Source organism: Megascapheus bottae, chromosome 17 (assembly GCF_031878675.1).
Source record: "Megascapheus bottae isolate mThoBot1 chromosome 17, mThoBot2.hap1, whole genome shotgun sequence".
Classification (NCBI taxonomy): Eukaryota; Metazoa; Chordata; class Mammalia; order Rodentia; family Geomyidae; genus Megascapheus; species Megascapheus bottae.
The window spans coordinates 42361915-42373447 of NC_143525.1; the positions used below are offsets into that span (position 1 = coordinate 42361915).

At 42.9% G+C, this 11533-nt stretch overlaps 1 protein-coding gene across 1 annotated transcript in view; it reads right to left on the minus strand.

The window, feature by feature from the left end:
• The window catches only part of Hsf5 (heat shock transcription factor 5), a 32222-nt gene extending 20738 nt beyond the window's left edge, over window positions 1–11484 (minus strand). The window contains exons 1-2 of the mRNA XM_090351109.1: window positions 10700–11484; window positions 5154–5528 (exon numbers count right to left, since the gene is read on the minus strand). Coding sequence (XP_090207235.1) covers window positions 5154–5528; window positions 10700–11348 — 1024 coding nt within the window. The 5' untranslated portion in view covers window positions 11349–11484. The remainder of the gene's footprint in view (window positions 1–5153; window positions 5529–10699) is intronic.
• Between the last annotated feature and the right edge of the window lie 49 nt (window positions 11485–11533).

Consider the following 11533-nt stretch of genomic DNA (forward strand, 5'->3'; position numbering starts at 1 on the left):
CCAGGCTTCAGGCACAGTGGGCGGAGGCTTTACATATACTGTTTCACAGAACATTCAGATGAGACAGTAACACTACTTTAACAAAATCATTTAACTCAAACTCAACGATATTATGTAATTTATCAAGAGTTACATCGCTGGGGCCGAGAGTTTGGCCTAGTGGTAGAGTGCTTGCCTGGCAGGCATGAAGACCCGGGTTCGATTCCTTGGTACCTCATATATAGAAAAAAACAGAAATGGTGCTGTGGCTCAAGTGGTAGAACTCTAGCCTTGAGAAAACACAAGGGTAATGCGCTGGCCCTGAGTTCAAGCCCCAGGACTGGCAAAAAAAAAAAGTACAAAGCTGGGACCAGTAGCATAGCCTAGTGGTAGAGTGCTCGCCTGGCATGCAGGAAGCACTGGGTTTGATTCCTCGGTGCCACATATGCAGAAAAAGCCAGAAGTGGTACTGTGGCTCAAGTGGCAGAAAAAAAAAGTAGTTACAAAGCTTGTCGGACAGAGTCAGTAATCAAACTTCAAAGCACAGGTTCTTTATCATAACATATAATTTTACTAAAACTCTACTTGCTGAATGTATTCAAAAGAATCCTTCTTTTTTTTTTGGTAGGTTGTGGGGCTTGCGCTCTGGGCCTGGACACTGTCCCTGAGCTCCTCAGCTCAAGGCCATTGCTCTACTTCTTGAGCTATAGCATCACTTCCAGTTTTCTGTGGTTAATTGGAGATGAGAGTCTCACAACTTCCATGCCCCGGGCTGGCTGTGAACCATGATCCTCAGATCTCAGCCTCCTGACTAGCTAGGACTACAGGTGTGAGCCACCAGCGCCCGGCTTCAAAGGAATCTTTATTAGAATGTGATAAATTTCCTTTTTATGTGTATAGTTTTAATATTCTGAGTGCGCTAAAATTACTAATAATCTCATATCTTAATATCTGAAAGTAAATAAACCTAAGGATTATAAGAATTAATTGAAATGCTTACTTTCCATTATTGACTACCGATTTTTTGAATGTCAGACATCCATAAAGGTATATTAGTTGAAGCCAGCCAAGGCAGGAAATCCTTTGACACTCTTGTATCCAATAAACCAAAATAAATAAATAAATAAATAAATAAAGCCAAAAATAAAGCCCTGACTCCAGAGGTAGAATGCTAGCCTTAAGCTAAAAAGCTCAAAGACAGCACTGACAGCACACAGAACTGAGCTCAAGCACCAGGACCAACACACACATACACACACACAAATTAAAAATGTATTTTTCCAGATAGGGCCGACAGTATACCCTTAAGCAGAAAGCAGCTACAAAAGGCAGACCATCAAGCCTTTATACTCTGTTTAAATTTAAAAGGAACCAAAGTCATTTAGGGTGAAATGAGGCAGGACAAATGAAGATAGATGAAAAGATATCAGAATTATATTATTATTATTTTGGGGGCCTTTTGCTTTTTATTTTATTGTCGGGATAATGTAAAGAGGGTTGCTGTTATATTTGTCAGGTAGTAGGTGTATTACTTCTTGCACATTGATATCCCTTCTCCAGTTTTTGTCCCCGTTTCCCTCTCAAAATTATATTATTTTATGGCTGGTAATATGGCTTAGTGGTTAGAATGTTTGCCTAGCATGCATGAAGCCCCAAGTTCAAGTCCTCAGTACTACATAAACACATAAAGCCATAACTGGCCTTGTGACTTAAGTGGTAGAGTGCTAGCCTTGAGCCAAAGAAGCTCAGGGACAGAGCATGGGCCCTGAGTTCAAGCCCCAGGACTGGCACAAAAAATTATATTATGTTAACAAATATATTATGTTAACAAAGGGCCAGACTCAGAAGTTCAAACCAGGAAGTAAACTGAAAAATGAGATAAGCTTCACACCCACCAAACTTCCTTACAGTATAGTTACAAGATTAGCAGATTTAGGAAAGCTATCTTAATCTGTCTTTTCCTTTGAAATGGTAAAAATCTGGGAATGCTTTTCCTTTGGGTATCAAGACAGAAGGAAAGAACTCCTCTCCCACTCCCTCTCCCCTCTTCTCCCCCTCTCTAACACTTCCCTTTGGTAATGGAGCTTGAACTCAGGGTCTCATGATCTTGGCTTGGCTTTTTTTCCTCTACCACTTGAACCACACCTCTACTTTTCATTTTTTCTCCTTACGTTAGCCCCGTTACAAATTCTGGCTACACAAAAAAAGGAGGAGGGAGGAAGAAAAGGAGGAGGGAGAAGGGAGAAGAAGGAAGTGGAGAAGGAGGAGGAGGTGCAGCAGCAGCAGCAGCAACAGCAGCTGCCGCTGGTGGCTCATACCTATAATCCTAGCTATTTAGAAGGCTGAGACCTGAGGACCAAAGTTCAAGGCCATCCAGGCAGCAAAATCCATGACTCTTTTCTCCAATTAACCAGCAAAAATCCAGAAGTAGAGCTGTGGCTCAGTGGTAGAGTATCAATCAGCCTTAAGCCAAAATAGCTGAGGAACAGCACCCAGCCCCTGAGTTCAAGTTCCGACTGGCATGAGACAAAAATATTCAGTAATGTGTGACATACTGAAATATTTAAAAATTGCTAGTAATGTATTGGAGTTTCATTTTCTATTAATTATTAAAATCATAGTTATATATGTAACCTCAGGTTACATAGTTCATTTTGAAAGGACTAAAAGATAACTATTCCAAAATTAGTCTTTAGTTATGATTTATTTAGATGAGTTTGAGAGTGATGGTTATCTTGCTTCTGATGATAGTGATAACCTATTTAAATTCGAGAAAGTCATTTGTAATGCTGTTTCTAAACAGGTACTCTCCAAATATTAGTTAAATTGCTCAACAGTTTGTTTTCTTCACCATAATCTGGAAGAATAAAGCATGTCTACAGTATTTATGAGTTTCTTTTCCATAGCAGTTCAAACTGGCTATCAGTGTCTCATCTGTAATCCTAGTTACTCATGAGGCTGAGTAAGATGGAAGATGGAAGTTTGAAGCTAGCCAGGGCAGAAAGTCCATGAGTCTTTATCTCCAAAATAACCAGCAAAAACCCAGGATTGGAGGCATGGCTTAAGTGGTAGAACACTAGCCAAATATGTTGTGAGGCTCTAAGCTCAAACCTTAGTATTGCAAAAATAAGTAAATAAATACACACATACCAATGCAATAATGGGCTAAAGGTATGCCTACCTAGCAAGCATGAGGACTTAAATACAAACTTTAGTACTGTCTGCCTACCATAAAAACATACAAACTACTCAATTATCCTTTCAAATAGTGGACAAAATAAGACTCAAATAACACAAGATTCTATTTTATATGTGCTATGTACTACAAAATCAACAGTAGTACTTGTGCACTTTTTTCCCTTTAGTACTAGGACTGGAAACGATCACCAAAAATAGTATACATTAGGCAAGTACTCCATAAACGATAGCCCTAGCCCCTTTATGTTTTTTTGGGGGGGGGGGCTTGAACTTGGCCTGGGCACTGTCCCTGAGCTCTTCAGCTCAAGGCTACCGCCTGACCTTTGAGCCAAGCCCCACTTCCCATTTTCTAGGGGTTAATTGGAGATAAGAGTCTCGGGTCCTTTTGTGCTCGGACTGACTTTGAACCTTTGATCCTCAGATCTCAGCCTCCTGAGTAGCTAGGATTACAAGGATGAGCCATTGGGCCTGGCTCTGTCTTTTTTCTATTTTTTTTTTTTAAATGCTGGTACTACTGCTTGAACTCAGGGCGTGAACAATCATTAGATTTTTTTTTCACTCAAGGCTGGCACTCTACCTCTTGAACTACATCTCCACTTCCAGTTTGTTGATGGCTAACTGGAGATCAGTCTCACACTTTTCTGCTAGGCTGACTTTGAATCATGATCCTCAGATCTCAGCCTCTTTTTTGTGTGGGGGGAGTGTTAGGGCTTGAACTTGGCCTGGGCATTGTCCCTGAGCTCTTCAGCTCAAGGCTACCACCCTACCCTTGAGCCAAGACCCTCTACCTGTTTTCTAGAGGTTAATTGGAGGTAAGAGTCTCAGGTCCTTTTGTGCCCTGGCTGGCTTTGAACCTTGATCCTCAGCTCTCCGCCTCTTGAGTACTAGGATTACAGGCGTGAACCACCACTGGCTCAGCTTCTTTCTTGAGCAGCTAAAATTATGGTCATTAGCCACTGGCACCCAGCTAATTTCTTTTCTAATGTGTATTCCTTTCACTTATTTTGTTTGGCCAACTCTGAAAGATAGGATCTAACAAAAATACCTCTAAGACTGCTTCTAGATCTATATAACTGAGAAAAATGAGCTCTCCTGGATTCTCAATTTACAACGCTTTGTTCTCTTCGATCTTTTCTGCAAGTTTTATCCCTTGTTTCTATCATCCTAGTTCATCATTTTGGGAAAAGCATACTACTACATTGCTTCTGAAAAATAGAAAATAATTTGAATGAAAGACTATTCTCTTGCGAAAAGCCAATTAGAAGAACACATTTTCCTCCCAAGAAGTAAAACAGATGACTAGCAGAAAGATCCCAGTCAATGGCTGGCACCCACCAGCGTGGCCTCTGTGCTCTTGGTTGAGCTCCAGGTTTTATTTTCTCCTGTCTGTTATTCCCTGATGCTTAGTTGGCTGTAATGTGCAATGCAAAGCTTTACCACCCAATACATTTTAGTAAAGAAGTTCAGAGAGTATGCTTTGTATTTCACCCTCAGTTTTCAGATACCAAAATACTTCATTATGAGGCAATAGAGCTATACGTTTTTATATAAAATATATACTATATATGTATTTTCAGTGACAGGTCTTAAGAGCGCTAGGCAAGTACTTTACCATTGAGCTATATTCTCAACTCCTAAAAATAATATTTTAAAAAACAAACACAAATGAAGACCACACAATGGTAGAGTTTAAAGCAAAGTTCCAGGGCACTAAATCTTAATTTCAAAACTAGACTATATTTTGAGGATACAAACATTTCATTTCACTAAAAACATATACCTTCACGTACCAAGAGGATTTTCAAATCTCTGAGAACACAAGAAAATTTTAGGTATTGCTTAACTATGTCCTACATTTCTTAGGAACATATTCCTACTGTTTATCTTCTCAATACACAGAATTAAAATGCAATTAAAAATCCAGACGACATTATAAACTACCTTAGCAGAAGCCACTGAGCATGAATTTCTCCTACCTGTTGGATAGTAGGCTTGGGAGTACTGTGCTGAGGGTGTGTAGTTACCATACTTTTGGGAGGAGCTGACCATTGTTTGAGTGCCTTGTTGAACATGTACAGACGTGGCATTGGGTTGCAACGTATAGGTAACCTCTGTTGGAAATCTCTGCAGTACAGGAAATGGAACCCCTTTATCTGAAAAACTGGGAGATGTCTCCACTTGTCCCGGGTGCATTCCAAGGGAGTTCTGCCAGGTTCTAGGAGGAATCGGGGTCCGGTCTAAACCTTTCAGAGGGAAGGTGCTGTGGTTGTGGGATGAAGTTGATACGTAGGAATAAGGAGACAAACTATCTCTCCGGAATGACCGGTGAAATTGTCCTACAGCCACTGGTCCTGCATAAAAGAGGAAGAGCATATTTACAACCTTCATATTATCGGACATAGAAAACCACAGTAAACCAAAGGTCAAAAAATATCCTACTGTTCACCTATCAGCTATTTTGAAATCCACAGAAATTTACTTGTGGCAAAAACAAGTTCAGAATCCAGAATATAAGGACACACATACATTGCTGAAAGAATAGTCAAACTTTTGCTTGGTTTGGTGGCCAAACTCTAAAATTAAATTAGAGGTTGAATCAAATATTTAATGTAAAAAACTTACACATACTTCAGCCATTTTACTTCTTCCCCCGTCCCATCCTGGGGCTTGAACCCGGGGCCCAGGTACTGTCCCTGAGCTTTTTTTGCTCAAGGCTAGTACTCTATCACTTTGAACCATAGCTCCAGTTCAGTTTTGGAGGGGACTTTCTTGCTCTAGTTGGCTGTCAACTGTGGATCCACAGATCTCAGCCTCCTGAGTGGCTAGGATTACAGATGGGAGCCACCAGCGTCCAGCTCATCTTATCTTTTATCTCAATGGACTGACTGAAAATTTTCTAATATATGAGCTACTTTCTGCAAGTTTTCTGTTGATTTTTTTCAAACTAAGGATCTTAATAACAAATAGGAAGATGAGTGCTAGTGGCTTGCATCTAGGATTCAGGTTTGAAGTCAGCCTGGGCAGAACAGTCCCTGAGACTGTTATTTCCAATTAATCATCAAGAAACTAGAAGTAGAGGTGAGGCGCAAGTGGCAGAGTACAAGCCTTGAGTAGAAAAAAAATCTTAGGGTTATCACCCAAGCCTTGAGTTCAAGCTCCAATACTGACACACAAAAAGACCCCAAAACAAACAAGCAAAACAAACAGGAAAATGGTATTCTAGCACACACACAAAAGAAATGTATACAATAAGAATTTTAATGTGAAGCAAAAAGAGATGTAATGTTTTGCTTCCTTTCAAACTTTATTTTTTATTTATTTATTTATTTATCTGCTTATTTATTGCCAGTCCAGGGGCTTGAACTCAGGGCCTGGGCACTGTCCTTGGGCATTCTCAAGGCTAGTGCTCTACCACCTGAGCCACAGTACCACTTCCAGCTTTTTCTGTGCATGTGGTACCGAGGAATCGAACCCAGGGCTTCATGCATGCTAGGCAAGCACTCTACCACTAGGCCACACTCCCAGCCCCCTGGATTATGATTCTTAAACATAAAGGAAGTTATTTGCAAGGAGAGGTTTGTATACTAGATGTGGTTCACAAATTCCTTTTATGAAACTAATGTGAAAACAGGGAAAACCAATCTTGCTATCCAGCCGCTAAACAACAAGTTAAAAGATAGCTCATGTCCCTATATTTCCAAATATTTAGATTATAAACCATTTAACGTATTACACATATCTCACTATTTCTCGTGTTTAGTTTCCTTAAGAAATAAAGTATATTGATGCCAAGAATGAACAAATACATGCACACATACTAACAACACAAATTCTGAATCCGTAAAGATCAAGGAGTCTATTCAAATGTGGTACAACAATGCCTAGTTCAAAAGCCTGAATGTATGCAAATAACAGACCTCTTAAAATAACTTTTCCTTTAAAGTACACAAAAAACAGTTTATAACACACTATTTGACTAGCAATTTCATATGTACATATACTATTAACTTACTACTGACATGCTTTGTTTTCCTAAAGAAATTGTTACTTTTCATAGCCAGGTGCCATTGGTGGCTCTTGCCTGTAATCTTAGCTACTCAAGAGGCTGAGATTTGAGAATCCAGGATTCAAAGCTAGCCAGGCAGTCCATGAAACTCTTATCTCCAATTAACCTCTAAAAAGCCAGAAGTGGAACTGTGACTCAAGTGGTAGATTGCTATCCTTGAGCAAACAAAACTCAGAGATAGTGCCCATGCCCTGAGTTCAAGCCCTGGGACCTGCAAAAGGAAAGGGAAAAGGAAAAGAAGAAATGGTTAGTTTTCACAGGCCTCAAGTTCAACTTACAACCTGCCAAAAAAAGAAAAAGAAAAAGGATACTGAATTGTTACTTTTCACAGTTTCTGATTTAACCTGTTTGTTTCTGAGTATATAGAGCTCTTTGGTTAAGGATTAGCCTATAAGGCTATATTCTGAGCAATTTTACAGAGCTTCACCTTAAAATTTTCAGAACATCACTAAGATATATTTGGCAAAGTATGACTTCAGAATTCTGGGCATGTAGGACAAGATAGACTTATGTTTTTTAAACACTGTATTCTTTCTACAGACACCAATGAATTCCCGGAAAAAGAGTCTCAAAATTGGCTGTTGAAACTTGTGTCCAGGCAAAGAGACATTACCCACTTCCCAAATTTGCTACTTAGTTTAGGATATTTTAACAAACACTAGAAAATAAAGTGCCATAAAAGCAAAAAATAAATAAATAAATAAAAAGGGGAAAGGGGCTTTTTCCATATTTTTAATGAAGTAACAATTGGCTAAATAAGAAAGCAAGATCCTGCCAAGCCCCCATGGCTCAAGCCTTTAATTCAAGCTATGCAGGAGGCTGAAATCTGAGGATTATGGTTTGAAGGTAGTACAGGCAGAAAAGTCCATGAGACTCTTATCTCCACTAAACTACCAAAACAACAACAACAACAACAAAACTAAGTGGGGCTGTGGCTTAAGTGCTAGAGGGCCTAGCCTTGAGCAAAAGCAGCTCAGGAACAAAAGAAAAGCAATGCAGCTTAGGGACAGTGCCCAGGCCCTGAGATCAACCCCAAGAACAGCAACAAAAAAAGAGAAAAACTAGATCTAAAATAATTCTGATTCTACTGTAAAAGAAAAGTACCCAAACCAAAGATTGACAGACATAGAAAATAAACGGAGGGGACAGGAGTTTGGCCTAATGGTAGAGTGCTTGCCAACCATGCATGAAGACTAGGGTTTGAGTCCTCCATACCACACACATAGAAAAAGCCAAAATAGTGCTGTGGCTCAAGTGTAGATCTCTAGCCTTTAGAAAGCCCAAGGACAGTGCTCAGGCATTGAGCTCAAGACCAGGACTTGGGGGGGAGGAAGGCGGGGGGGACCAAAAAGTGAAGCAGCAGCAATATCATAGCCAAGGAGGAACAAAAATCAAGTGGGGAGGGGGGAGGAAGAGCCAGGTGCTGGTGGCTCATGCCTACAATCTGAACTACTCAGAAGGCTGAGATCTGAGGATCATGGTTGGAAGCTAGCCCAGGTGTTAAAAGGCCCTGAGACTCTTAATCTACAATTAACCACCAGAAAACCAGAAGTGGAGCTCTGAGATCAATCCCTAAGTCCAAGCTCATGACAAAGAAAGGAAAAAAAGAAAAGAGAAAGAAGACAGACAGACAGACAGACAGACAGACAGACAGACAGAAAGAAAGAAAGAAAGAAAGAAAGAAAGAAAGCAAGCAAGCAAGCAAGCAAGCAAGCAGGAGGGAGGGAGGGAGGAAGGACTTTGAACATGCATTAGGAGCAAAACAAATCTACAACAGAATTATATTCCTCCTGAGCCAAAACACAATTGCCTTGGAAAGATGGCCTATGGTACAGATAATACACACCTAACATCCTTTTGTACATATCAATAGGTAGACAGGAAATGCATGGAAATGACAACCTAGGCATGCATATATATGCATATGGACTAAACGTGTATACTTAAACTATGAATTTACAATTTTCAACAAATAATCTTTAAAATGCTGACCAACTCAACTATAACCGAATAAAATCAGATTTAATTCAATTGAACTCTATCTCCCTAGACTACAACTGTGTTTAAGATAGTTAAAGGAAAAAAGAAGATCAGAGAAAAGTGAGCAAGAGTTGATTTCTATCTATGTTCCTTTGACGTAGTTAACTCATTTTCTCCTTTTACTCACTAGAAACTCAACTTGAAAAAGTCCATGATTAAAAATGAAAAGAAGAAGAAATAAAAAGCCATATCTGTATAGTTTTTATCAAAAATATTCCATGGAATTGTCTCCACTGACTTTCCTCATACAATTTCCTATTAAAATCAATGGTCATCACATGCGAGTAGCTTAATATTCCTTTAGAATTCCTTTAGAACATTCCTATACCACTGCTATTTTCCCAACTTGTTTCTAGAACTCTAACCTAGTTCCTTATCTTCTAAACTCCAGAGACATACACTCTAGTCTAAATTCCAATGGACAAAGTACTACCTGAGTACCCCACCTAGGTTAAATGGAACATTGTGCTGTTTATTTGTACAATCATTTTTATAACGCAAAATTAACTCAGACTTCTTTATGCTAAATTCACATCAACATGCTGAAAATACTTTTATTACTCTCCTAGTTAAAGGTGGAGAATGAATAAGAATTTTATTATATTCTGCTGCTTCCTTGGCATACTGCTTCCTAGCACGAACTCTTTAAACAGAGAAATGTTATATTGCCATACTCACTTTCCTAGAAGGAAGAAAAGCATTAAAAAACAACAACCACAACAACAAAAAATCAAGGCACCATCGCCAAGGGTTTCCGAACTTCAGAAAACAGTTTTGCTTTCAAGCCAAAAACTGTGTTTGCTTTCTAAAATTCTTTTTCACAAAAGCCACTTGGCCCTATGCTTGTCTGTAACACCTCAAGCCACTGCCCAGCTCTAACGAACTCCAGCAAAGACCACGTCCCACCAGGCCATTCTATGTAGGAACCATCTACAATCACGCGTCCATCCTAAACACAAATGTCTCCCTTTGCACAGGTGACTTGGAACCTTACACGTGAATATTGTCCTGACACTTCTTTCCACGATTTCTTAGATGTATGGGCGGGTGGAGAGCTGAGTGTCTCTTCACAGACAAACTTCCACTCCAGGTACCTGTTACGTGTTGCACTTTCCCGCTTCCTGCCCCTTCTGGGTGTCTTTGCAACCCAGTCCTGCAACCCGGAGCTCCTCGTGTAAGATGGTCACGGTGGAGGGGCTGTTGGGGGGGGGTGAAGGGTTCTAGAGATCTGGAAGTAGGTCAACCACTCGTGGCTGCGGGTTTGGAGGGCCCCGGGGGGTGCTGGTGAGATGGCCGGGAGGTGATGGAACCTGCAGCCTTGGGGAGCCTCCAGGGTGGGCATGTGGGGGAAAGGCGCTGCGCGGTGGCGGTTGCTCCATGTGTTGGAGGGGGCCGGGGCTCGAACTCGAGACTCACCGTGGGGCTCGGGCCGCGACCCCGCGGGTGGCAGCGGCGGGTCCTGGTGCTGCAGTGGGGAAGTGGAGGCCGAGGCGGAGGCCGAGGCGGAGGCGGACGTGATGAGGAGCCGCTGGAAGCGGTTGGGCGGGCGGCAGGGCACCTCCAGGCCGGCCGCCAGCTTGGCCTTGTTGGCACTGGTGAGCCTCTTGAGGTGCACGAGCAGCTGCGGCTGGTCTCGGCGGAAGTGCGGGCTGTGGAAGTGGTGCAGGGGCCCGTCGCCCGCCGGCCCGCCGGCCCCGGGCCCCGCCGCGCCCGGCCCGCCCAGCACCACCTTGCGGAAGCCGTACAGGTTGAGCTGGCGGATGAAGCTGGTGAAGTTGGTGGTTTTGAAGAGCTCGGGCTCGGCCGCGGCGGCCCCGAGACCCCCGCCGCCGGCGCCGCCGGCCCCCCCCACGCCGGCCCCCCCGGCGGCGGCCCCCCCGCCGCCTCCGGCTCCCGGCCCCGGCGGGCTGAGCAGTTCCGCCTCGAAGAGCGGCTGGTCGATGAGCAGCCCCTCGCCGCGGCCGTCCCAGCGGATCGAGCGGTAGCGCGGGCTGTTCACCAGCCGCCACAGCTTGGCGGGGAAGTTGTTGGGGTTGATGGGCGTGGAGAGCAGCGCCTCCTCCATCGCCCCGCCCGGGCCTGGGCCTCGCCCCGCCGAGCCTGGCTCTCTCCCACCGTTCTCGATCCCCCGGGGCCTTCGCTTCGTTTTGCCCTGCCCCCTCCTGCCAGGGCCCGGCCTCCCAGGACCCGGAGACCGTTGGCGCACGAGTCTCGGGCCTGCCCTCGGCGCAGCCAATGAGGCCTCGAGTT